General features: G+C 37.8%; 6 protein-coding genes across 8 annotated transcripts; 4 read left to right on the forward strand and 2 right to left on the reverse strand.

The window, feature by feature from the left end:
• The first annotated feature begins 689 nt into the window (after positions 1-689).
• On the forward strand, positions 690-5315 carry dnase2b (deoxyribonuclease II beta). The gene is made up of 6 exons (XM_007542417.2): positions 690-1786; positions 1913-2087; positions 2547-2625; positions 3271-3432; positions 4123-4320; positions 4618-5315. Exons 1-6 carry the CDS (start codon positions 1461-1463, stop codon positions 4950-4952), a joined length of 1275 nt encoding a protein of 424 aa, XP_007542479.2. The 5' UTR covers positions 690-1460; the 3' UTR covers positions 4953-5315.
• An 837-nt stretch (positions 5316-6152) lies between these two features.
• LOC103130900 (deoxyribonuclease-2-alpha-like) lies at positions 6153-8664 on the forward strand. The gene is made up of 7 exons (XM_007542426.2): positions 6153-6174; positions 7022-7116; positions 7201-7363; positions 7463-7544; positions 7627-7785; positions 7884-8075; positions 8201-8664. Exons 1-7 carry the CDS (start codon positions 6163-6165, stop codon positions 8569-8571), a joined length of 1074 nt encoding a protein of 357 aa, XP_007542488.1. The 5' UTR covers positions 6153-6162; the 3' UTR covers positions 8572-8664.
• Positions 8665-9600: 936 nt separating this feature from the next.
• rpf1 (ribosome production factor 1 homolog) lies at positions 9601-14279 on the forward strand. Its single transcript, XM_007542442.2, has 9 exons — positions 9601-9931; positions 10086-10142; positions 10270-10350; positions 10438-10533; positions 10872-11025; positions 11330-11412; positions 11900-12081; positions 13477-13603; positions 13770-14279. Exons 1-9 carry the CDS (start codon positions 9701-9703, stop codon positions 13809-13811), a joined length of 1053 nt encoding a protein of 350 aa, XP_007542504.1. The 5' UTR covers positions 9601-9700; the 3' UTR covers positions 13812-14279.
• A 918-nt stretch (positions 14280-15197) lies between these two features.
• On the reverse strand, positions 15198-16737 carry LOC103130922 (guanine nucleotide-binding protein G(I)/G(S)/G(O) subunit gamma-5). 2 transcript variants are annotated; one of them, XM_016665868.1, is made up of 3 exons: positions 16528-16737; positions 16205-16357; positions 15198-15461 (listed from the first exon to the last, which is right to left on the reverse strand). In XM_016665868.1, the coding sequence occupies exons 1-2, from the start codon at positions 16606-16608 to the stop codon at positions 16232-16234; spliced, it is 207 nt and encodes a 68-aa protein (XP_016521354.1). In that variant the 5' UTR covers positions 16609-16737; the 3' UTR covers positions 15198-15461; positions 16205-16231. The 2 variants fall into 2 exon arrangements, with proteins under 2 accessions (XP_016521354.1, XP_007542516.1); XM_007542454.2 differs by having other exon boundaries at positions 16209-16357; positions 16528-16735.
• Positions 16738-17435: 698 nt separating this feature from the next.
• On the forward strand, positions 17436-22169 carry spata1 (spermatogenesis associated 1). 2 transcript variants are annotated; one of them, XM_007542476.2, is made up of 13 exons: positions 17436-17546; positions 17634-17740; positions 18502-18619; positions 18785-18838; positions 18950-19054; positions 19133-19316; positions 19573-19726; positions 19963-20029; positions 20125-20239; positions 20310-20435; positions 20534-20700; positions 21605-21703; positions 21840-22169. In XM_007542476.2, exons 1-13 carry the CDS (start codon positions 17484-17486, stop codon positions 21999-22001), a joined length of 1521 nt encoding a protein of 506 aa, XP_007542538.2. In that variant the 5' UTR covers positions 17436-17483; the 3' UTR covers positions 22002-22169. The 2 variants fall into 2 exon arrangements, with proteins under 2 accessions (XP_007542538.2, XP_016521329.1); XM_016665843.1 differs by having other exon boundaries at positions 18950-19316.
• Positions 22104-26213, reverse strand: ctbs (chitobiase, di-N-acetyl-). Its single transcript, XM_007542465.2, has 7 exons — positions 26007-26213; positions 24585-24723; positions 24203-24411; positions 23923-24094; positions 23735-23832; positions 22675-22839; positions 22104-22575 (listed from the first exon to the last, which is right to left on the reverse strand). The coding sequence occupies exons 1-7, from the start codon at positions 26211-26213 to the stop codon at positions 22378-22380; spliced, it is 1188 nt and encodes a 395-aa protein (XP_007542527.1). The 3' UTR covers positions 22104-22377.
• Between the last annotated feature and the right edge of the window lie 794 nt (positions 26214-27007).

Raw genomic sequence — 27007 nt, forward strand, 5'->3', positions numbered from 1 at the left:
AAAAACTCTTTCCAATATATGTACGTTTTCTTGAGGGGGTGTTGCCTTCTTTTTTACTCACACTATTGGCAGTTCTGGATGGATTTCGTCATATTTTACGTGTGCGCAATCGCACACAAACCCCGTCACCCTTGCACATAGAGGCTCCCTTATTTTGTATTGATCTCCTTGTTTCCTAACTGAACTCTCCTCTCTGTGATGTACAGTGGCATCAGTCATCTGGATGGGCTAGCTGCCTGCTAGCTGACATCCTTCCATCCAGACTGCAAACTGGTGGTTTTGCTGTAAAGTCCATATTCTGGTGCTGTGTTGATTATAAGAGGTAAAACCTGAAGCAGTAACTTCAGTGTAATGGAGATTACCTCTATTGTTTGTCCATAGCGGTTGTCTGTTGCCATGGAGACAGTGCACAGGCTGGAGAAGAGGCTTTGCTGACCAAGAAGCGACACTGACTTTTTTATTATTATTATTATTAAATTAATCTTAATCAATGTGCACTAACTCCTAAATGAAGACCTTCTTTATTATTATTATTATTATTTTCTTTGAATATCCGACTACATTTTACTCTCATCACATGTTGGTAATGATCTTTGTAATGCCATTTTTACTTGAATATAGATTTAAATATTACTGCTTAAAAATTTTTAAAAGATTAATCTTTTTAGATGTGGAGCCTATATTTTTTTTTCTGAAACAATAATGATAAACAAAGTTACATTTTTATAGTACTTTAGTGTAAGTGGAGTATAAATTATACAATAAATGTTGCACCCTTAGCTCCTTGATTCCTGAGGCAGGTCACATTTGATATGGAAAATTATGTTTTACTATTTTGTTTTGTTTTTTTCTTGGTTGGCTGTATAATTGTGTTTACTGCTTTAAATATATTGTACTGACAATGTATGTTTGCCTTTTCATAGGCTAAGGTAGTTTTAGAGAGTTGGTGATTTAAATATTATTATGTTGGTTATATTTGAAAACTAGCTAAATCTCTGGACAGCACACAAGTTGTATCCTTTGTACTAGTACCGTGTTAGAGTGTGTCATACTAATTAAAATTAACTCAGTTCTGCCCCACAACATTTACTTTACAGAAATGATTTGTTCACTTTGGCTGTAAGTTGTCTAATTATAAATCAAACACTGGAATTTTTGGTAATTGTCTTTGAAAATGAAACTTTCAGTTCCAGATAAGACCCACTGTTGTTTCTCAGCCTCAATAAGTGAAATGAAAGTTAACAGCTTTCCCTCAGGTACACAGTGGTGTCTTTTTTTAGCCAAATATTCTCTAGTTCAGTAATCAGCAGCCTGGTTGCTAAAAATAAAAGATGACCAGGTGTGAACTGGTGCAACACTTTAAATGTAAAGAACTCTAGTGAAGTTTAATTAAAAAAAATAAGAATACATTTAAAAAAAAAGAAGAAAGAAAAACTTTGCTTGGTAGATGTTCCTAAAAAATGCTAAACATGAATATTCACCGTATTTCCTTACACAGAACTTTCACCTTCCCCTATCATGTGACCGCAACTTATGACTTCCTTTTTTGCATATCATTGCAGCTGCGCTTTCTTTACTTTCAAAAACTCTGTCACACGGCTCGCAGCCTCCAAACAGGCTTCAGACATGTTTTAAATCCACAGTTAGCCGAGTTGTTTTCAGCTAGTCCACCAAAGATGGCCTCTCAACTCGTCCCCTGCTTCCACATTACTGTCCTACTGTTGTGTTTCACAGTTGGCAGAAGTGACATTTCCTGCAGAAATGAAGCTGGTGAAGCTGTTGACTGGTGAGTTGATGTCATATTTTTCAGAATCCTTTTGTTGTGTTGTGGTCGCTGATGCCAAGGAACAGAAAGGCGCATAAAATGACCCCCAATATTTTCCTAATATGTGTTTCAATCTGGCTTTTCCAGGTTTATCATCTACAAACTGCCGAAGTTCAGGATTGGGGAGGTTGGCAGTGGTGTGGAGTACATGTACCTGGACTCAGCAGCTGGTAGCTGGCGGAGGAGTAAATTTATGGTTAACACAACCGAAGGAGCTATGGCCAACACTCTGAATCAACTGTACAAGGGAAAGGTCTACATGGTGAGATCTGCTGCTCTTCTCCATTGGTGAATGGCCCTTAATCTTTAAGGTAGTCAAAGTCCTAGTTGTATGCTTGTGAGGTAAGTTTGACACATCAGCCTTATTAAAAAAAAGGGATAAATATTGATCATCTTTTCCAAAAGGAACACAAACCTACCTATTTATTCCATCAACAAAATATTTAATATGCATGAATAATCGAAGTTTCCTCCTTCAATTATCAATTTTTATTGTTCATTTTTCAAAACATCCTAAATCAATACAATGTCAGAGACAAATGTATTATCTCCTCGAATTCTGTAAGGGGGTATTTGCTGCCTGTTTCCTTCTGCTCCTGTGCCATTTTGATGTCGTGTAAAGTAAACACATAACGTGAAAACAAAAGAAAACTTAAAAGCTGGTAAATTCGTATTCACAGTACGTACAACGCTGCAAGTATTAAACTAGTTTCTCTTTCAGTCTAACAGCTCTGTGTACGCACTCTACAATGACGGTGCACCACAGCAGAAATACATCCGTACGTACGGACACACTAAAGGTACAGTTAATCTGAAGTAATTACAGTTATACTTGTTTTATCCATAAAAATATTTCACAGTGGTTTGGATCTTTGAATGTGTCCTTCATCTCATGAAACAATGTTTTTTTTTGTTTTTTTTTTCTGTGAAGGAACTGAACTTTTTTGACTGCAATGTAAAATGTGTAACATTAAGGAATCTTTAGTGTTTAATTAACTTTGCTCTATGTTTGTTTTGAGTCTCTGTTTTTTGTGAGGGGTTTGTAAATGGTAACATAGTAAAAAAAATAAAAAAAAAGTACATAAGTAAAAAAAATATTTCAAGGTATTGCTACCATGACAGCAGTAGTTGATAGGAACAATGCACAGTATTTCAATAGAAATATCTTCATCTTTCTACGTCTATCTATGTCTTTACAGTTAACTTTGTTCTCCAAAGCTGCAGTTCAGCAGTAAAATGTTGTGATTTAGCAGTGAAGGCAGATCAATGCGAGAGGAAATGTCCAAAGAGCAGCAGCCTGATAGCTACTGTTTACTCTGACCTCCCCAACACTCTGACACAACTTTGGTGGAAAGGTTGTTGCAGTCTTCGTGCCTGTTTGCATGTGTGTGAGCTTAGACGTGCTTTCTTGCCTGCTCAAGTGTGTGCTTTCATGCATCCTGCAGGGGTTCTGCTCTTTGACCATTCTCAAGGTTTCTGGCTGTCCCACACCGTTCCCCATTTCCCCTCGTTCCCTGAGCGAGGCTACCAGTACCCCTCCTCTGGCAGACACAATGGCCAGACTGCCCTGTGTGTGACCTACCAGTATTCACAGTTTCTCAGTATAGGTGAGTGGGTGCGTCGTGAAGCAACCAGTCCCGACTGCTTATACTGTGTGTGTGTGTGTGTGTGTGTGTGTGTGTCACAAAGTTTGCTGTATAAATTATTAAGCATGTTGACCCTGTTTTTCATTTTAAAAAAGCATGAGGGAATATATTTCATACTGCAGAGCAAAAATGAATGTAGAAACATAACAACCCAAGATGTTCCTTTATTATTTTCCTCAACCCTTTTTGATATGTTCAAAGCTCAAGACTACACTGAGTTAAAGCTGGAGCAAAGAAAAATGTCTTTCTGACTGACTAATCAAACGTACAAATGCCACATAAATCTCAGATAAACCACCTTTTCCCCAGCACTTAAACGCAGCATCTGCTTTAGGCTTTGTACCAAAAGGAGTGTGCAGCGAATCTATAAACCTGACATGTACAAAAGAAACATTAAGGAGAGTAACCTAATTATTTGGAATCATTGTTAAAAATTAATAAAAAATATTATTAAAACTTATGTACAAATAGAGATACATTTAAGTGCATTCTCAGATTTTCAAGTCTCAAAAACTTAGAATTTTAATCAGTGTGGGTACATTTTTGAGTGTTAATGTATAAAATTAGGCCTTTCAAATCCTATTTATGTTGTGAAAAAGATTGTGCACACGTAGTTACATCTGTCTGTTTTCCCTTTATTTTCTACTGCAGCACAGCAGCTGGTCTACGTTTACCCACGCTTCTACAACTGTTCTGTTCCCGCTGCGTTCTCGGCCGACCTGCCGCAGCTCCTCCAGCTGTGCAAGGGCTCCAGGCCGCCACTGTCCGCCAACAAGGGAGTGAAGGCGCTGTTTTCTGTCAGTGGGGACAGATTTGTCAGCTTTGCAAAATCTGAGCACTTTGTAGACGGTAAGACGTTTTGGAGGCACCTCTAAGTTTTTTACATTTCGATCTTTAGAGATGTAGTTGCTTACTTTGAAGGCCGAGAATATTTGGTCTCTTGATCTCAGTGGTTTGCTCGAGATCACAGGATGGTGGTGTATGTGTTAAATCTGATTCCGTCCTTCAAATGCATGCCATTGTTCATGCCACGATGGCATGCATTTAAATACCATGAATAGATAACAAATGTTCTTTGAGCTGTGTATATGTATGATATGTTTTTATTCTTGGTGCACCTGAGTTCTCAATCTGGCCTTCCTTCAGATATCTACACAGGCTGGGTGGCTCAGGTCCTGGACACCGACCTTCTGGTGCAGACTTGGCAGACCCAAGGTCGAGAGCTGCCCTCCAACTGCTCGCTGCCGAGGCACACCATGAACGTCAAGAGGACCGTGCTTCCGCCATCGGTCCGGTTCGAATCTCATTACGACCACTCGAAGTGGTGTGTGTCACAGGCTTATGAGGACCAGGTGGTCTGCCTGGGGGACCTGAACCGGGTCAAGGCTCAGATGTTACGTGGCGGAGGGCTGATCTGCTCCTACAACCCTGTGATTTACAAGGCCTTCAGGAAGGCAGTGGACTGGTACATTAGCTGCTAAACAAGACTGAATTATTACTTGAGGTTTATTCAGTCATTTACATTGTACACAGTTAAATGTGAAGTTTACCAGATTAGATTTTAAAAATCTGTCTTATAAGCATCAACTAAACTTATTTTAACTTTTTCCTGTTAGATTATTTTGATCTTGAATTGAGTAAGTTAGTGTGACAAGCTCGCAGTGCCCTTCACAGTTATTGGCACACTGGAGTTGTGTACAACCGCCTTAAATAATAGTTGTAGAAATTTGGTAACCCTGTGCTTTGATGCAACTACTCTTTGCTAAAATGTCTAGATTTAGTTGCAGTTCTAGTTTTTTTTTTTTTTAACATTTCTATTTATCTTTTTTTACAACAAAGCACAGCCATCCTCTGATTGGCTCACTTTTTTTTTTCTTTTTTTTTTGTGGTAGGCTAATATCATTTTTTTTTTTTTTTTTTTTTTTAGTTATGGCGTTTTTTTCTTTTTTTAAAGACAAATTGAAACTCCATGACACTGGAACTGGGCCGATGGGTCATTATACATTTTTTTATATATATAACACTGTAAAAACAAGTGTGAAGAAATGAATTGCATCATGTAACTGAATCCAGTCTGTCCCCGTTCAACGTTTGTTTCTATTGTATTTGCATTAAACAGTGCCTCCTACTGGTCACAGTGGTAGGACGCAGCAAAGCCGTCATGTTATTGTGAACATCGAGCTGAGGATTGCATTTCCTCAGTGGAGGCATTTGTGTTTTATTATGTTTTGCTTAAGAAAAACTGAAGCAAACTATATTATGTGAATTTGTATTTGATGCAACCATTCATATATTCTCATGAAATTGTTTGCTGGTTTTTCATTTGAGTACCATGTTTAAAAGACAATAAATAAAAACATCCATCTTTGTGTGCCATCATGCTGTTTTCCAGCTCTGTGTCTGCATAGGGAGTCTGTATGAATGTTCAGAAGATGCTAAGTGAGAGTTGCACTAACAACTTTGGCTCCTAGATGTTGAAACAGAATGGAAGTGTCAGCAGGTGTTGAGCAATTCGGATTGTCAAAGCTCGAAGGGAACAATGTTTCTTTCACAGTTCTTTCACGGTTTAAGCAACAAGGAAGCAGCTGAAACATGAAGGCGAGTCGTGGGCGTGAGTTTCCTTTTTACGTTGATATGTGACACAGCAGCCTTTTCAAACAGGTTTGTAGTCTAGTTTAAAGGCGAGTGAAGATGACAGCGCACGTAAGTGATATGTTTGAATATTTTAAAGAGAATAATAACATAAATTAGTTGTTTGAAGTAGAGTGAATACTTTCATTTAAGAAAAAGAAAAGACCTTTGAAATAAAGGATCGTTTTAACTATTTCCTTAATATTATTGGACTGTTTGCAAGTTTGGTGAATGAATGAGAGCTCGCAAAGTGAAAGTAGTATGATATCTATATATATATATATTGATGTTCTGAATATATTTCAACTGCGGGTTTGACTTGTTCTTGTGAAGTGAAGTAGTTGTGGTGCATCACTCAGTTTTGTTAGTCCAGGAAGTGCATTTTATAGGAAACCAGAACATGCTTAAAAGATTTTAAACCCACAACAATCTTGCATATTTGCAAAAGGCTGCTCCATAACTCCTTAACATAACACATAAATAAAGGAATAACTAAAGAGTTTGACTTCTGACATGATGTGGTTAAAACCTTAGTTATCATTCAGCAGTTACACTGTAGTATTTATGCAAAACACCCTGCATTGGCTTATACTTCATGCCTAGTTTCCAGTTAATCACTCTTGCGAATCACCTTGCTGGTGCTAAAATACTATTTCAGATCAGTCAAAACTGTGCAGTTGACTAGTAATTAAATGTTAAAATGTCAAGTTTGAGATGCTAAGATTCCACATAATTTGTGTATAAAATCTTGACTATAAGTTTGATCCAATGTCTGTCTCAAAAGTTGTGGTGTCTTCTAAAAAAAAAAAAACACTCTGTATGTTACATCTTAATAAGCAGTTTAATCACCACAACTAACCCTGAGTTTATGTAATAAAGCATTTCCTTTGTCTAATTATGTTTGTTTTAATTGTTTCAGGCTCTCATCGGATTCCTCCTCAGTATCGGACTTCTTTTTAAAGCGTGTCACTCAGATGTGAAGTGCAGGAATGACAGAGGAGAGGCTGTTGACTGGTCGGTGAAGATTTCTGACAATATTCTTACCTCCATTGAGCTTAAGCTGAATAAATGATCAACTATTCACATCTTCACCATTAGGTATATTGTGTATAAACTGCCTAATGTGAAAGATGGTGGACTGTCGTATTTGTACATGGATGAGAGCACCGGTGGATGGGAACTCAGCAAGGAGAAAATCGACAGTGAAACTGGCTTTCTAGGAAAAACACTGAAACCTCTTCTTGACTTCTACACCAAAAAGGTGAGATTTTATTTAAAAAAGAAAAGGAAAAAAACAATGTATAAAATCAGCTTTTAAAGGACATTTTTTTTTATTTCTCTTCTCTTATTTAATGGTCAGACTGAAGGGTTTGGATACCTGCTCTACAATGATCAGCCTCCAAAGCCATACTCTGCTCCTTCATCATTCGGTCACAGTAAAGGTGGGCCCAATACTTTTCAACCAAATTCCACACAAAGTACAGGTAGGCTCTCAAATTAACTCATTGATTTTATCTCCTTCAGGGGTTGTGATGTTGGATCGCAGCTTTGGACTTTGGCTTTCACACAGCACACCCAAATTTCCAACATATCGCAGTACAGAGTTCTGGCCAAGCAGTGGAAATGCAAATGCTCAAACATTTCTTTGTGTTACTTTCCCCTACCAGCAGTTTAAAGCAATAGGTAAGTTACTAGAGAAGCTTTCTGGAGTTGCACACTAGATAAAAAAAAAAAATTAAAAAGTATTAAAATATTTTTAATTATATCATTTAAATCCTCAGGACTGCAGCTCAAGTACATCCATGCCTATTCATTTGACTCTGAAATTCCAAAAACTTTTCCTGAGGAGCTGCGTTGTGTTGCACAGAGAAGCTGCTACCCAACACAAAAGCCCTGGTTTAGTGTGGAGAGGCTGAAATCAGCAGCAGGGAGCACTTTCACCAGCTTTGCAAAATACTCACGATTTAAAGATGGTGAGTTTTGGCACTGATCCACGAAATGTTTTTTTTGTTGTTGTTGTTTTTTTGTTAATAATTAAGAAAACTTCTGAAGTCTGTTGCCTAAAACTGATAATGATCTATGTTCTGTTACATCCTAGACCTTTACTCTGGTCTCATAGTGAACAAAGTGTCCAACGATCTTTTTGTGAAGAGCTGGGGGAAGCTGAGTAAACCTCTGTCCTCCAACTGCAGTTCAATGCTCAGTCATCATGTCTACAACGTAAAGGAAGTGCAGCTGCAGAAGAGGAAGGCCATCAGTGACACTGTGGATCACTCCAAGTGGTGTGTGACTTCAGACGGTGGCTGGACCTGCATCGCTGATATGAACAGGGAGGTCAGTCAGATGAGCAGAGGAGGAGGAGCAATCTGCACTGAAGATCCACGAGTGGGACAAGCTTTCAGGTCACTTTTCTCAGACCATGAACCGTGTAAAAAGTCTCATTCCAAGGCTCATAAAAGAGAACTGTAAAAGCTGACAGTCATGAAAATGAACTGTTTTTCCACAAATGAGCATTGTTACACCAGGGGAGCAAAAGTGACTTGTGTGAAATAGATGTAAGAATGTATGAAATCACTTATATTCTAATTTTTACAAGGACGACTTTGTTGTATTTCTGTTTGTGTTATCAGAATCTGAAATGGTATTAAAGGGAGTCTGGATTTTACTAAATATAATTTGGGGATAATGACAGGGTAATTATGTTTGCTTACTAAGAATTCAATATTTATTAATATGAATATTATGGTTTTGTCTCTTTATAGTGTAACAAGCAATAAGATATTTGTCCAGTATGTTATATTGTATAGACAAACTGGAGATGAAAGGGAGAACCAGTAGATACTTCATCTGGCTTCTTTACAAAAAAGTATGTAATCACATCTAATATATCTCATTCAAATGCTGTGTTTAATAAGATTTTTTTTTCTGTAATGTTGTATTATTTAAAGCCAAAAATTAATTGCAGAACATTAAACATGTTGATCCAAAAATAACTCTGCAGAATTAAGAGCAATAATATTAAAGGAAGCATGATAGTGACTTTATAATGGAGGATCTACATTTTTTAAAGTGATTTTGATATTTTGGGATTTTATTTAAACAATTGTACAGCTGGATTTAGATAAGTACGTTGTTTTTAAATAAAAGATTTCATATTACAGATCTGAATGATCAGATTTCTTACTTTAAATATATGAAATAAAGAGTTTTTATTGTATGATCATGATTTTCCTGTCAAAATTATGACTTGAAAACTGACACTATAATTTGGAACTCAGTGTATAATTTTGAAAGTCAGAATTGTGACATTAAAGTCAAAATTATAAATTTAAGTCAAATGTGTGACTTTTTAATTTCATCACAAATGCGCAAATCAAATGCGCGTCATTAAAATGTGGCTGTTTTGCATAAGGTTTTCAGACCTTCTCAACAGCAATGAGTGAGAAAGGCAGTACACCTCCTCACCACTAGAGGTCCCCCTCTTTTATCGCTAAAGTTTAATCTATTCACCTCTCATTCCAGGAAGTGAACGCAGTCGAACAGACGGCTTGTAAACACGTGAGATAATAACTCAAAACAGACCGCTGACATACGAAAGATGGATGTTACAGAAGTTCCCACGGATCAGGGCAGCAAGAGCAAGAAGAAGAAGAAGTCAATGAAAGCAAAGACGAAGGTTAAAAACACGGAGGTGAAGGAAGAGAGCAGCGCCGCGGAGAACCAGGCCGATCCGACGACTTCGTTCCCCGCCACGTTCAGTGTCTCCGAGATCAAGAACAAACAGCGGAGACACCTCATGTTCATGAAGCTCAAGCAGGAGAAGAGGAAGGTAAACAGAGCCTTCAGGGTCAAACTGTCCTCTGTACTACAGAAGAGTTAAAGTTTCTTTATTTGAAAAGTCAGCCAGTGCATTATCATACTGTTAACGCATCCACCTGTTAAAATGGAGTGTTGAAAATAACATGGATATTTCTGACTTTTAGCAAAAACTTCAACTGAAGAAAAAGAGGAGAAAAGAAAGGGAAGCATTAGGCGACAAGGTGAGTGTTTATTGTTTTTTTCCCCTTTCTTACATGTTGTTAGCTTAAGTTGTAATCCAAGTGAGTGCATTCTTGTTTATTTTTTCATACCAGTCATTCACCCCATTTTAATCTTTTTCCAACTTAGGCGCCACCAAAGGAGGTCCCCAAAACGATAGAAAACCAGAGAGTGTTTGATGAGACAACAGTTGATCCAGAAGACGAAGAGGTTTGGATTTTGTTGTTTTGGTCTTTCTGTATGTATGTCTTTATTTTAACAAACATTCTTTGTTTTGTTCATTTTGCTCATCACCAGGTTGCTTTTGATGAGGGAACTGATGAATTTTCAGCATATTTCAACGGGTTGACAAATCCCAAAGTGCTCATCACTACATCAGACAGACCCAGAGGGGTGAGTGGCTGCAGTTGTTGTAAGAGTTTTACTAGTTTTGAATTGAGTTTTTTATTTCTTTTTCTTTGAATTGCAAGCCATTAGTAGTTTTGGGATTATTTGCTATTTTAATTCAGAGCTAGTTTTAAAAAAGAAACGATATACAGTATGTGATGTCATGTCATCCGTAAGGTTGCATAGTGAAATTAATGTTGAAGAATGCAACAATAGTATTTTATTTACGTAGAATGTAACCCTTTTGATTAAAGATAGAAATTACTGTAAAATTTAGGTCGTGTAGTTTAAATTTTAGAATCATATACGTCAACCTCATGAATTGTGTCATTTGTGTCTTGCAGAGAACAGTGAGGTTTTGCGAGCAGCTGGCCAGCGTCATCCCAAACGCCCATGTTTACTACAGAAGAGGCCTCGCCCTAAAGAGGATCATTCCCCAGTGTGTTGCCAGGGACTTCACATACATGATGGTCATCAACCAGGATCGCCTAATGCCCAGTATCCTGACTTCAAAAAGCACTTGACATGAGGAAATTCGTTTAGATACATTCAGTTTTTGTTCCCACTTGAATCGTTGACTGTTACACCTCTGGCTACACAAACTGTTCTAAATTTATCCTCATCACAATATATGTGTCCAAAGAATCCAAGCTCAAAGAATTTACTAGAATGAATATTTATAGAAATGTTACCATCTGGGTTCTGGGATTGCAAGAAACCCAAAGCAGACTGGCATAAAGTTTTTTTTTTTTTTTCCATTTCTGTTTTGTCTAACAGTTTATTCCTTAACAGTTATTTTCAGACGGTTTGGTTCTCTGTCACCTTCCTGACGGGCCAACTGCGCACTTCAAAGTCAGCAGTGTTCGACTAAGAAAAGAGATAAAGGCAAGTCAAATAAATGTATCCCTAATATTAATGCCTTTTGGGGGTACAATTCTGAATTCTCATCTCCCAAAACCTGCATCGGGTTTCCTACACAGATTAAGAATAGGCTAGAATTTCATTCAATTAGTTTCCATGCCTGGATAATTATGGAAAAATATTTGATTTTAGTAGTTTTTATCTGTCCAACTGATTAAATCTGTCATTGATCCATCAACCTTCCAATGCATCTGTCTGTCGGTCAGTCAGAGAGTAAGTCGATCCGTCAAATCAGACGCAAGATAAATTCCACGTGAATTTTTACAAATTGGGCTTTAATAATTGGATAAAAATGGTTAAAAACTCTGAAAATTTTACTTGAAAATGTGCATAAACCCTGTGTTCTTGTGCTTCCTTGCTCTTTCCCAAGTTAAATCCCATTTCTACTAGTCGCTGAAGACAAACCTCAGCTCTCATGCTGATGCACCGCTGTCCTGTTTCCTGTTTTCAGAGGCGAGGTAAAGAGCCAACCGAACATTATCCAGAGGTGATTCTCAACAACTTCACCACCCGCCTCGGACACAGCATTGGTCGTCTGTTCGCCGCTCTGTTCCCACAGAACCCTCAGTTTGTGGGTCGACAGGTCGCCACCTTCCACAACCAGAGAGACTTCATCTTTTTCAGATTCCACAGGTAAGTGTTCAAGCTTGATCAGGAAGACATCCTTCCGTTTACAGGAATGCTTTTTTCCCCCCTTTTTACCTGGATGTAAATAACACAAAATCTTATATGTCGATAATTCATAGAGATTTTTCTGTATGTCACTTAGGAGGACATATTATAGTTACTAAATTATAATTATGCTTGCTAAATCCAAGAATTATTGATAATAAATTAGTTTAAGCTTTCTTCAAATTCAGATGTATTTTGTGGAGTAGCATTTTAAACCACATGATTTGGGCAAATATTTTGTTTCCTTCCTTGCTTCCAGTCTTAACCTTACTGACTTCTTCAGATTATGCTTTTCCGCATGATGTTTTTTTTTTTTATATTAATTTTGTGAATTGCACCAGTCCTTCCTGCTGAAAAATAACCACACACCATGATGCAGCCATCCATCCATTTCAAAGTTGGGATGTTGTTCTCAGCCGTGCAGGCGCCCCCTTTTTTTCTCATAAGTTAGTGGTTGATGGACATTACTTCATCTCCTGTTGGAGTGCAGAGTGGACTTGTAGCTCATGTTGATACACGACATGTTTCACTGCGGATGGTGACGTTCTCTGACCTGCATCTTCACAAGGTCTTTCGTTTTTTTCTGGGACTGATGTGGACATTTCACAACTAAACACGTTCCTCTCTGAGATGTTGCTTCAATTTTTTTTGCTATTGTGACGTTCACCAGTCCCAGTGGCTGAAAAACACCAACACATGATGCTGCCACCACTGCACTACGCAGTTTGGTGTCCTCAGGCTTGAAAGCCTCGTCCTTTATCCTCCAAATGCAACAATTGTAATGCCTCCATTTCAGAGGACAGGACATGTCTTCAGAAACGAACGTCTTTGTCCTCTCGTGCATTGACAAACCTTTTTATGTTGCTTTTAAGAGTAATTGTTTCTTCCTCTCTGAGTGGCCTATCAGCCATGTTGGAATAAAACCAAGAGGATCTCATCATATTCAAAAGATCTTTTGTTTTTGTGAGAAGAAATGATTATGTCTCTCTTTTTTTTAAGTAGACGTCATTAATCAGGGCAAAATCTTTACTGCTGACACTTAGTGAATTTGGTCTTGGCTTTAACATATTTTCTTCAAAGCTGCTTACTTCCCAAAAGACTTTAGAGTGAGACTTTTCAAAGTTAGATGTAGGTGAAGGTCCTTTAGGAAAGTCTTTACACACATCAGGTTGTCTCTCTTTTCATGACTTTCCAGCTGCTTCCAGGGCTGGAGTTTTCAACCTGTGATAGGGTGTGTGATTATTTTACCTATCAATAAGTGAAATGACCATAAATTAAAAAAAACTGGAGTCAAGGTCAAATTGCTTAATTTATTTTAAATGAGGTCAAATAAATTAATTATGGTATTTCTGTAAGGTATATCTTCAAGAACGAGAAGAAAGTTGGTATTCAGGAGCTGGGGCCTCGGTTCACTCTGAAACTCCGATCTCTGCAGAAGGGCACGTTCGACTCCAAGTATGGAGAGTACGAATGGGTGCTGAAGGTGAGTCTGTTTAATAGAAAAAGGAGCTTTAATTGACTTTTTCATATCAACTGGATCTGTTGCTACAATCTATTATGGTATTTCAGGATTTTAATGAGATGCTACCTGGAGAATACGTCAGTGGTTTTATTTCTTACTTTGACACAAACATATTTTCATCTTTCAGCGCCACGAGATGGATGCCTGCAGAAGGAAGTTCCAGCTTTGAGTTGGAGGTTTATTGGTCAAAGATCCCGGCCTAATGTCCTGCAAATATTTATGGACTTACACAAATTTGCTTCATAGAGTCTCTCATTCTTTTTGAAGGAAACCCACGTTAGCTGTACAAAGATCCAGATGCAGCTTTCAGTGATGAGGTGATGCTATGTAGTCTGGTAACAGTTTTTGTATAAACATATTTTCTTTAGTTATTACATGAAGATGAGTTTGAGACTGCAGAGAGTTGAGCTAAAGTGAGAGAAAGTAGGAGACGAATTCATTTCTTCAGACTTGCCTCCGAGTGATAACGTCAACACAAAATGTGCATCTTTCTTTTTTAACCATGTTTGTCTGGGTCAAGATTGACACATTTTCAAGTTTAACTATGTAAAAAGTACAATTTATATTTTATTGGAAGAGGGTTTGTGTTATCCCTAGAAGCAGGCATTTTGACACAAAATAAACTTTCAATAATTCAGTCTGTCCTGAAGGTATGTGAATGAAAAGAATCAGTTTTGGTGCTCTGGGTCAGAGAGCACAGAAAAGCTGGGTGTTGCTCTATGGACTAAATAAGGCTCAACATTTTACATATACTCGTCCTCCACCAAACCAAGGAAACTCATTTCAGTTGGTTGGGTCTTGTTTCGGATTAAGATCATGTAGATAAAGGCATCATAGACACAGCAATGTTTGGCATGCCAACATTAACACATTACAAGTGTTACAAAAAAAAAAAAACATTGAGTAAAATGATGAATACTAAAACTTAGCAAAGATAAAATTGAAAGTTATTTTGAAATATTCCAGAGAAAAAGGGAGAGGCTTCAGTACTATTAGACATTTATTGTAAATAGAAATGCAGATTAAACTAAAGAATTTAGACTGAGTCACAATGAACAGAAAAACCCTCCACTTTAAGGGAAGTTTCTAAAACAAGTCTGAGCATGATGAATTGTCTTCACTTTGAGGATTCATGCAGCGTCTTCCAGTGTAACCGACAGGATAGCGATAACATCTCACCAGGACTTGCATTTCTAAAGAAGTATTTTTCTTCAAAGTCTGACAAATGAGGACATTGGACAACAGCTTCAAACTCCACATGAGGGATAAACACTTTGAGACAGCGGACTACTCCAGAAAATTGGTTGGGTTCATATTGCTGCAGTAACTGGGCCGGAGTTTATTTTATAAGCGTTTTCTCCAATCTGACTTCATAGAAAAGATCACAGACAAGCCGGTTTTACCCCCAGCAAACTAATATCTCATTAGAAGATTTACCATGTAAATGATATCAAGATGTATTTGCAAGAACAACTCGCTTTAAGGTTTAGGTTGTCTGTTCTGTGCAAGAGCTTTTAGTTGGATAAAATGTCTTAAAAACATGAAGCTGCATGTCTAAAATGTGGAAATAGTTCAGTTTTATTGAGGCAAGAAACATTTACATTTCATAAGGCACATGTGTTAGTTCTACGCAGGAAGGCTGGGGCATTTCTAATGCACCCAAGAAGGAAAATGTGTAATTTATTTTTAAAGGAAGGTTAAAGTTTAAAAAGGCTCAAGTTAAAATTCCTGGCCCAAATTCCCAAAGACTCCTGAGATGATTCCAGTCCATTTTGCAGGATTCTGCAGCTCACCCCAAATTAGGCATGTAATCCAAAACCTGGAGAAAAACAACATATTAGTAAAACATACAATGTTTAAACAAATGAGACGCATAGCAAACACTCTAAATAAACTTCAAATGGATTAACCCTTCTATGAGATAACTAAATGGAGCACCATCACACATTTTGGCATCTTTCCGTTTTAAAATCCTCCAACAGACTACCTTTTTATTTAGTTTTGTACATAATTATAGTCTTCATGTTTTATTTATAGTCTTAAATAGCTCATCTACTTTTTCAGGTCCAGTATTTTGGTAAAAGTAGTTAATTTCAAAAGGTGATTTATTAATAAATAACTTGGCATTTCAGGAAAAACTCATTCAACATAGATTTGAGTAAAGAGTTTAACAAATAGTAAATATAATTTTATAATTCAATTTTAGAAATTAAACTTAATTTATAAACGGGTTTTTTTATTATTTTAAACCTTTTATTTCAATGCCACTTTAAAAACAGAGCTGAACCAAAGTGCAACACAGAAAATGAAAATAGTAAAAAGAATCTTAAGAATAATAAAAATTCGAAAGACATTTGTAAATACAAAAACTTTTAATAATAGTAATTATGTGGTTTATTTTAAAAAAAAAAGGATGCCAAAGAGAAAGCGTTGACTCTTTAAAGCGGCTTAGAGGAAGTTTTTGCTTGAATCAAAACTAACAGTAATACAACTGGCTGCCATAAAATCAACTCCTGTGAGCGTCCATTGAAAATCTTGAGCTGATAAAGTATATGTTCGTACTCACAGTGGTCGCCTGGCCAGTCAGTACTATAGGAAGGAGCAGACTTTCTGCGGTCTGAACGGGTTGTTGCTGGAAGACATGCCGGTGAGCAGGGGGTCCTGCTGGGCGTTCTGGAGGCAAAACTGCTGGAGGTCCGCTGCGGCCTGCGAGACCTGGAGAAAACAAGTTTAAAATGTAATAAACTGTTTATGCTAAACGAATAGAGCTCCCGAAACCTCACCACAACCCAGACTATTTCGACAAAAAACAGCTACATTACAGAAACACCGAAATGACCGAGAAAGACACACGCCCTAAGAGCGACTAAATGTATAAAACTTACCTTAACTCTGTTTATACCCGCTTCAAAGCGCAACTGTTGAACAACTTTCTTCATAGCGACAATGTTGGAAGGTCCCGGCATAACTGCGATCTGGAATGGCTACGATATTCAAAATAATAAGTGTGGAAAAGTTTACGCAAGCTAGTCGACGCTAGTAGCTACAAAGCTAACTTTTTTCTTCTTCCAAAGGAATAAGCTTCCGGTTTTTTTAAAGGCGTGCCCGCTATTGCTGCATTCACGTGTTGTCTGGAAATAAAGTACGTTTTCAGATGTTTTCACTGTACTACTTATCTGGTAATTTTAAATTAAACATATGTACTTGGTGTCTTCCATGTTTGACAGTTTTGGTTTGTTAACAAATATTAGTGGAATAAAATTAGCCATGCTTTATGTTAACTTTATGTTTAAAATCCCTGTAGATTGAATATTATTAGAGTTAGTTTTGCTATATTACACATAATGCCAAGCATTATATAACATAAAATCTGATCTAAATATTGCTTTTAATTACAAAACGATTCATATTTGAAAGTTTTATAAGAAACAGTTGGCATAGTAATGCTCAATCCCACAGCACTTAAATATTACAAAAAATATCTGAGCCCCCTTGTGGTGAAGATGCATTTGCTGATTCAAAAGTGCAAGGATTAAAGGGAAAAATCATAACAAAATTGTATTATTTGAAAATGAAGGGAACTCTTTCATCTTATATGTTCCTAATTGTTGTTTTATTTTATTTTTTTCCACATGCTGCTCTGTCATCCCGAGCATCCAGGGCTGGCACTCTCATAAAAGAAACACAGTTGGATGGCTGAGTGTGTTTAATTGCAGCAGGTTGTTTCCTGGCAGTCTGGAGCAGTCACAGCGCACGCAAACACAACTCTTTCGTAGCAAATACTCCTAGATTTCTGTAGTTCAGTATTTTACTGCGATTCTTTCTCTGAACCAGTCTGATAATGGAGTTGTCTTGTGAATCAGTGAGATTTACAGAGGACAGCATGAGACCGGCCAGCAGGAAGGTAAATGCTAAATCTCTTGACATGATATAAAAATGTAAGCAGATGTCAGTGGCTGCAAACTTCATTGTTAATTTTATTTATGTGTAGTTTTTGGAGCTCCATGTGCTGTTTGTGCCAGCTGATCAGTGGGACATGAAACTCAATAAAGTCCCAGCTGAAGCTACTCAGAGCTTTGTTTCTGCCGGCTTCATCAGGTAAAAGTGCTTGAAATGTTTAATTTCTATTATCAATCAAATGATAACAGTTTGTCTCATACAGAGGTGTGATTATTGAAGCCATATATGGCTCCTTGCAGAAGTATTTATTGAACTGTTTCATATTTTATAGCAGAACAAGTTTTAAGGCATTTAGTGGGATTTTGCTTACCGGACTATAAAGTTCTCCATTATAGTGATGTGGATTCACCTTAAATTTTAGTAAAATATATAGAAGTCTTAATTAGAAAAAAATTAGAAAAAAAAAAAAACCATCGAGCAATTTGAATGCCTTTACACTGCTCTGTTAATTACAAAAATAATAATTAAAAACAACAATCTTTCACGGGCATTTCAGATGTTCAATATTCTACATTTATTTCATATGTAAAGTTCAGTTAAGTAAAAAAAGATTTAAGGTAATTAAAATATACATTTTCTGATAAGTTGGAAATTAGAGAAAAAATAAAATATGTTATGAGTGTAACATTGACTCTATTTTAAAATAAAACATTTTTACTATTGTTAAGTTGATCTTTGCTGTCATTTACAGCATGAAAAAAAGAATATGACGCAACAAAGCATTGGACCTCAGTTTGGTGTTACCATGAAAATAATAGTTTTTATTATTAACTATTAACCAGTCAATATTAGCCTATGAAAAACTGCTAAAACATTCATTCAACTCAGCAATGATTTAACAATTTTACTAAACCCCTTAACTGGTGCACATATTGTGTCGTCGTTCCTGGTGACATTAGGGTTTATCCTGAAACCACCCTGCAGACTCTGAGGGGTGAGCTGGCTGCTCTGCTTGGCGCTGAGAGGAGCATCCATAAATTCTCCTTCCTGAAATGCGTGGGCCGCAGTCTGGCGCTGGTGAGTGCAGCTGACAGTTAAGAGGCCTTTTGTAGGGCTGATCGTTTCACTGCGCAGACAGTGCCCTATTCAGAATGAATACACTGAAGGCTATAAAGGCTGTGAGTGGGGAGCATAGCAGCTTTACTGCTGCGCTTCTCACACTGTAGTTCTTGTTTTTCACAGGTCAAAGGGAAACAGGAGACAAATCTGAAAGTGAAAACATTCGCCCCCCCGTATGTACGTTGAGTCCACGGGTCTTATTTCCATCCTGATAAGTTTGTTGGTTTCTTCCTTGAAATAACTGCGTTTGCCTGGTCCCTGAAATGAGCCGTTGTAACCTGTCGGCAGGCGGCTGAGCCGGAGCTCTACCTTCTGCCCACAGGAGAGGCAGACGGCACTTTCTGCTCTCAGTCCTTCACCGTGGATTCCAGCAGCAGCTCCCCAGAGCAACAGGTCTGTCTCCACCCTCCCAAGATGTGCAGCGTGGCAACAGGGACAAAGAAGGCCATTAAATTCCCTCACGTCCCCCAGTGTTCCCAGCAACCAGTTCCTGTCTCTGTGCTGGAAGAGGAACATGAGGATAAAGAAGAGGAAAGCAGCTGCAGCTCGTCCTCAGAGGATGAAGCTCCAGGCTTCATCAGGAGAACAGAGCCGGAGAGTTTTGCAGGGAAACCTCAGAGTCAAAGGGTCCTAAAGCTGATAGCACTTAGAAAAGGTATTAAAGCAGTCATTCATAGCATATTATCAACAAGAGTTTATACAGTTGTACTGTATAAACTGTATAAACACATTAATTTACACTCATCTGGCTGCAATGTTCATTTTTAGGTTTGTTAGATGACTTATAGTTTGGTTAACAACAAAAATACTTAATTTTATAATCTACTAATAGAGTGTTTTTCATGTTTTAGCTCATTAACAAAGTGGCATTCTTTAAAGAAAATAAACATTTACTTTTTGTATGTCTACAGCTTTAGAGATATGTGAAGCTAATTCAGCTCAGACGATTTGGTCAGCAGACAAAGAGGAGACCTGCCGAAAGACAATATATCAACCCAAAGACAGACATTCAGGAGCAGCTGAGTCTCTGGAGGACCACAGTTTAGGCGTTTTGCTGACAGACAGGTACCAGATGTGTCACACTTGCAAGACTCCATCTTTTTCCTCCAAATGTAACAACGGTCATTATCGCCAAATGTTTCAATTTTAGTTTTATCAGACCACAGGAAATGTTCCCAAAATCAAGGTTTCTGTTGCTGAGTCTATAGTTGCAAACTGTAATCTTTGGAATATATATATTTTCTTTACAGAAGAGAAATGCATGAGGTTCTTGTTTTTGTGACTGTACTTCTATGTTTTAGTGTTGGAAACTCTGAGTGCAAAGATCCACACAGAGAGAAGACCACCAGAAATAAGCCAACAAATGGGGTAATATGCAGCCGTTGTGAGACTTCTTTAAAAATATATAAACATTTCTGTTTCAGTCAGTATTTATACTGTGTCTAAATTTGTTGGTGTTTCAGATGCTGGAAGGTCCAGCCATGTTGTCGCAACCTATTCAGTGCACAGCTTCACCCCGAGGTCCAGACTCGGCTTCCAATGACGCAGTTTCCACTTCGCTAGATTTTCTCTCCAACAGTAAGGAATGGTCAGATTGTTTGAGCCAAATTCTTATGCTTGGTAATTGAACATATTTTGTACTTGTAAGGAGAGGCACTACTGGAGGAAATCAAAATGGTGAGAGAGGAGAGGAAGCAGCTGGAGTGGACAAGACAGCAGCTTTTGAGAAAGGGAAAAGACTTGTTGGCTCAGAATCGACACCGCAGGAACCAAGGTGGGATATCTAAGTGGAAACAAAGTCAGACTGAGTACAAAAAAAAAACAACAAAAAAAAAACAGTTCAATTTCTTTCCCTACTCCACTAATTTAAAGCACGAGACAGCTGGAAAAAGAAATATTTTGAAACCAAGAAGACCACCGCACCATTGGAGGAGCATCTGAGAAACCTGAGGCAGGAACTGGAGCTATTTCACAACAAAGTCCTGCATCAGCTTCAAGCCAGAGAGAAAGCAAGGAGACAGGGGAGGTCCTCTGAGAAGGTCCAGTAAAATCACATATGCCTTGTTGCGCCACGTAGTTAACATTATCACGCATATTCGGAACAGATTCAATTAAATTAACAACTTTAATAGGAGTACAACACAAAACAACCTAGTCGGGTGACTTTGAATGGTCATATAAGGAGCATGAAGTCCAGGATATCAAAGGAAGTTGTTGTCATCTTAATATTTAACCATACACCAGTGACATGAATTGACATTACCAACCTTTATCAAAAAAAACATTCAAAATTATTAGAACATAAACAGGGGGCAACAGTGAAAGTGATAGGAGTTGGTCTCGCTGTTGGTGGGTTGCTGGTTCAAACCCCGACTCTGTCAGTCTCAGTCATTGTGCCTGCTGCCAGTGTTCAGAGGGCAGCTGTGGCTACTAGCCAATAGCTTATCAGCCTGGGAATGACTGAACAAAGGGTGAAGTGTGTTAGGGCACCATTGGACAAGTGCAGGCCATTTACTGTAAGCAGTTAAAATTATGCGAATAAAAAATTGATGGAAGGTTTAACAAATTTGGGATGCAATTTTTTGCTTAGTGTAACAAATCTGGACATATGTTACATGTTTTAAAGGGGTGATTTTGTGTATTTTCCAGACACCTAATGCCTTTTTATAGCACCATCAAGTAACCATTACCTGCAGTTATAAAAATACTGAACATACACACCTTCCTGCTTTTATTTTCAAACTAGAAAATGATGAAACTCAAACAGGTAACTTTACTAAACCTGTCGTCTTTATGTGTGGGTTTTTGGAGATCAGGATATCTTATTATACAAAGAATATATTGAGGTGGATTGTTGCATGCTACTAAACATACAGATTATTTTTTTGTTCATCACAATGAAACATTCCCTGTAAACAAATTAACCCAAGAGCAATATTTCAGAATGAGCTCATCATCCAGATCATGAAGGAGAGCTATGAGGTCGACAACCTTAGGAGGAAAGTAGAAGATGCCAAGATGAAGCTGATAACAGAGACAAAGGTAACAATCAGTCCAGTCTCAGTGAAACAGGTGACTGGTTGGCTTCATTTCTGATATTCTGGATAAAAAGCCTAGCAGACCTGGAATTGACTGTAAAACAAAATGTGTTTTTTTGTTGTTTTCTTTCCCCTACAAGTTGAGGAAGCAGGCTGCTACTGAGCTCAGAGACCTGAAGACCGAACTTGCCCAAAAAAAGAATCAGTCATCTCCTTCCTGGATGGACTGGAAACACAACATGGGACAAAGCACAAGTTTAAAGCAGCTTCTCCGTCGACGTCAAGAGGACTGCTCTTCCTAGTCTTTAAACATGAACTAACCTGCCAACTAGTTAGTACTTGTAAGAACTGGGTAACACTGTGCGTTTTTTCTACAATAACGTAGCACCAGGGAGTCCACTAGATCGATTAGTAAAAGCTTTATTAAAGAACAAAGTAAAAAAAAAGATCACAGTTCTTGGAATGGTAATCAAAAATCAGTGCAAATGCGATTAAAACGATTGTCTTTGTTACTGAATCATAATTCATTGCATCTAAAGTAAAAAAAGCAACATGCAAGTAAGCATCCCTGAAGTTGAACAGAGGCCACGCCCAGTTACAACTATAAACGAAGATGTTTGGAAACCAACGGGAGCGAGCTCAGCAGCTCAGTCAGAAGCTCCTGCTGGAGCATTCGGTTCATCCCAGTTTGGATCCTAACAGGGCATTCCACATCAGCGCGGTCTGCTGCCTGGCTACAGGATCGTCGCTGTAGTCCAAAATGTTGCCGTTCCACATGCCGATGCCTCTCAGGCCTTTGGACATGACGTAGTCCGCTTTGGGGGACAGACTCTGCGGGTCATCGTACCAAACCTGATGGGACTGTCCTGTCTCATCCTGAATTAAGCAGTGAAACAAAGAATAAAATAGAAAAAAAATGTCATTTTTTTTCCTGTTTGTTTGAATGCATTGTTTTAGGAGTAAAAAATACGACACCTTGTAATAGAAGTAAGGAGCTTTTTGCTCATCATCCCAGAGTCTGCCGGACGACGTTGGGCTGTTGAGCTGCTTCATGATCCATTTGTATGATTTTTGTTTTCCCGCTGCATCGCTGCAAGGAGCTCCACGGAACGGGACTTTAGGTATGTAACAAATGCCCTCCTTGGATAAAACAGAAAATAAAAAGAGAAGTGTTTTATTTTGTTGGTTAATAGGAAGGTTTTACACAGCATTTGCCAAGATACAAAAAGAAGGAAACAGTAAAACCCACGTCACCCACAGTTTTTAAGAAAAAATATTGTGATTTTGTGTTCTATGATTGAAAGTCAAGCCTATTAATATAAGGGAGCAAGTCTTATCATTGTTGACTAATAATAATAATAAGAAGAAGAAAACTAACAGTGCTCAAATTGTGTATTTAATGTGTAATGCATGTTGTATTTTAAGAAGAATTTTAAATAAAATCAAATAAAAAAAAGAAATGCATTTAAAACTTTCTAGAAAAAAAATATCAGATTATATTGAGCCAGTGCCGTGTTTAACATTTTAGATCAAGATTGGAATAAAAGACTTTATTTTTAAATGATATTTTTTTATTTTCTGTTTTTAACTGAAGGCAGCTTTAAAAGGATGCCACAGTACTATGAAATATTTCACGCCTGATAGTCCTCACCATAATTGGTTGATCATTAGCAGCAAATGTTCCTACTGAGACTTAGGACAGATCACTGATTAACTATTAAACTCTATTAGTGTGAAATGTGTGTGCTGATGTAAATAATTAGACCGATCTCTCTTGTGGTAAAGACAATTATTATTGATTGATTGATCTTTGAAGTAAAGTGTGCTGAATGAAAACAGAATTGTGAGCCCAGAACCATGTAATAGCAGGTGGTCCGCCACATGGTGGCAGCGCAGGGAAAGGTATTCCTTTTGTTGTGAACCCAAAGCATGACGATGTTTCCATTATGTTTCAGTGTTAAGAATGTATTTTCAGGATGATATGCAGTGTTATCAGAAGTAAAGTGTGCAACTTGTCATTAAAATACTGCCATACCTGAGAAAGGTTAACACATGGATAGTCATAGCCGTACCATGGCACTCCCATCAGCAGCTTATTTGAATGAATCTTCAGATCCAAATAGTCGTCATAGGCTAAAATGGACAGATAAAAATTATTTCCTTTGGTTCACATTAACAAGGTGACTGGTTCTCGATCCTAAACGTGCATCTGGACATGAGGACCTTTTAGAGTTTGGTTGAATGGGGCATTTGCCATTGCAATGCAGTCTCCGGTGATCTGGCTCTGCTCATCGTAGGACATCACAAACACCAGGTCACAGGATTTGGCGATGGTGACGTAATCATAGCAGCGCTTGTCGATACATTTTGGTGACCAGGCGACATCAAATGAAACCTAAAAATCAGGAAAAAACAAGGAAACGGTAGGGGTAAGCTGGCCATTTTTCATTGTAATAGAAATGGAAAGGGTTCACCAGACACTGGTGAGCCATTGCTGTTCTACCTGAGAGCCTGGGATTTCCCTGTGGAAGGCCTCCGTCGTCTCATTGACCAGTGCTGTCAGAGCATAGTACTCTGGAGAGCCGTCTTCCACTGCTTGCTCAACGTCAATGTTAATCCCGTCCATGAACTGCTTCTTGGCCAAACTGACCTGCTCCGTTATCCATCTGGTCCTGTTGGCTTGGTCCACAATGTAGGGAATATGAACATCACCTATGTCGCCACCACAAAGGGACATGCAAAGATAAAGAGAACACGTCAATAAGCAAATATCAAAACATATTTGTAAAAAGGAGACAAAAAAAAAACTGCTCTGAAACAATGAATGTCGATATAAACATGAACTTTTGCAGACTATTAAGGCAAACCGGTGTAAACTCACTCACCTTTGAGGACAACTCGCGCTCCTTTGGAGTGAGCGAAACACATTAGCTCAGCATCATAACGCCCAAAGGCGGCCACCGTCGTCACCATGCTCCAGTTGTAGGATTTCCATGTCTTTCCACCCACATCAAACACAAACACCTAAAAGCAAAAACAAGTTATACTGACGATTATGATCGAGGTGTCTTGCAAACGAAAAACTAATAAGACAGCAAAACCAAATGCAGTTTCTTGAAAATTTAATACAATGCAATTCAATTCATTAAGATAGTGTCAATTCACAACAAAACTCCTCTTTGCAACACAAGCAAACGCATCAAATGAATCTAAAACATAGCATAGCATACTGAGCAAACAAAATATTACAACCACTGAAAGAAAAAGAGCAAACTGTCAAAAGACTCTTATGGAAGAAAATTCTGCATTCTGACATTTAAAATGCAGCTTTTTGATATTTTTTATCTAATTTTACTGTTTTTTAGATGGAAAACTATTTTTTAGTTTAGTGTTTTAGTGTTTATCTCTACCTTTTTATCTTTTTTTCAGTATTCGTTCTTATTTGTGCTTGTGAATGTTGTCTGAATAGGTCTGTTTTTAGAGTCAAAACAAATCATTTAAGAGGTTTCTCACATTTTAAATGTAAAGATCCCATATGTTCCTTCCCCTCATATTTCTTGAATTCACTATTCTTTATTAGAATACCATAAATTCACCAGATTTTATGGTAAATATTTTTTGCAGTGAGAGGATACAAGAATGAAAGAGACGCACAACTGAGACAATGGCACAAAAAATAAACTTTGCAAATTCTTGCATTTTCCCATGCTCAAGACAGACAGGAAACCTTAAAACACTGAACTGAATCTATATAATCAGATAAAACTTGAGTTAAACCACTCGGTGTGTTCACCGATACATGTTGAAAAGTTCACATTCCTGAGCCAATGTTAGCTGCAATGCAGAAAGACGGATGTTTAAAAAGAGGAACTTTATACATCCCACCATCTCAAAAATAACTTTAGCAACTAAACTCTCAACTTTTCTCACAAGATCTGTTGAGATTAGGATGCTGTTTACTACCCAAGTCACTGTGTTTTATCCAAGCTGCAGTATAAAGTCGTGTTTTATTAATGTGAACATCATAACCTGCAGATTTTTGCTTCAGGTGCCCTGAGAAAAGGAATCCATTTTCTGAAAGCACAGAACTCCAGAAATCAGAGCAGAGAATTTAGTACCTACAGGCTTTAAATAATATTATTAACTGGAAGGTTTGGTTCAGAACATCATTCTCAAAAAGTCTTATTCCGTCATATAATTGTTAACTCGGAAAAACAGACTTGTTATTCCAGAAAGAATGTCAGTAATGGTACTTCGCGGGAGGTATGTTTGTTTTATATGCTGACAGAGTCCGCCGACAGCGTTACCTCAAACTCTCTCTCTCCCCGGATTGGCTGACAGAGCTCCGGCCTGTCACACGGACACACGCCGGAGCCGCTCACTACCAGCAGAACCGACAGAAACACAACGAACGGCAACATTGTGTTGGTCCAAAGCGAAACTGCAGCAGCTTGCGGTGAAGCTTGCTGATCATGTGAACTTTTGTACGGAGTACGAGATAGGACAAAACTCATCCTGTCGATAACATGTCAATTGAACATCGTGACTGACGTAGATATGTTCAGTATCTTATAGCCTATATGAACATACACTATCAATGATTATTTGAGATATTGATTACCACGTCTGGATTGGAAAACTAACTTTAAGCTGTGTGGGCTTTGTTTCTAAATTTCTACTTAATGAAGAAGCAGGGAGTCAATGACCAGTAAAAAGTAAACTATAACAAATGCAACAACATAGCCTACTTCTTTTCTCTTGCTGTATGGAGCATAGAGTTACACAGCACTGTTCCTCACTCACCTGTTGCTTCACACTGCTAGTCAGCTGGCTGAAAGCAGCTTTCAACTCTTTTTATTGCACACGTAGAGGACTTGTTTGGCTGTTTCGGTTAAATTGTTTTAAAAATTCAGCAAACAAGTTTTAAGTGGCATGTCGGTTAAGCAGGGTGGCCACATGAGCAAATTACCTGACTAATTAAACAACGTATCATAAAAAGTTATTTAAATGTGTACAATAAGAATGTTTACTTTAAAGGTACTGCTTCATCTTATGGGAATTTAGCTTTGTTGAATAATCAATATAACAATAAGTAAAAAAAATATATATATACATATACACAAAAAAAAACTTATTAAAATATTGTTCGACAATTTAAGTTTCTTGCATGAAATATTCAAGTGACATCTGATTCAGCAATAAAAATTACAATCCAAGAAACTTTGCCTGGCAGTGAGCTGAAATAGGAAACTATATCAAAAACAGATAATGTAAGGATAACTGAAACCTTGGTTCAATCCACTGTGCA

Source organism: Poecilia formosa, unplaced genomic scaffold (assembly GCF_000485575.1).
Source record: "Poecilia formosa unplaced genomic scaffold, Poecilia_formosa-5.1.2 Scaffold10, whole genome shotgun sequence".
In the NCBI taxonomy this organism is placed as follows: domain Eukaryota; kingdom Metazoa; phylum Chordata; class Actinopteri; order Cyprinodontiformes; family Poeciliidae; genus Poecilia; species Poecilia formosa.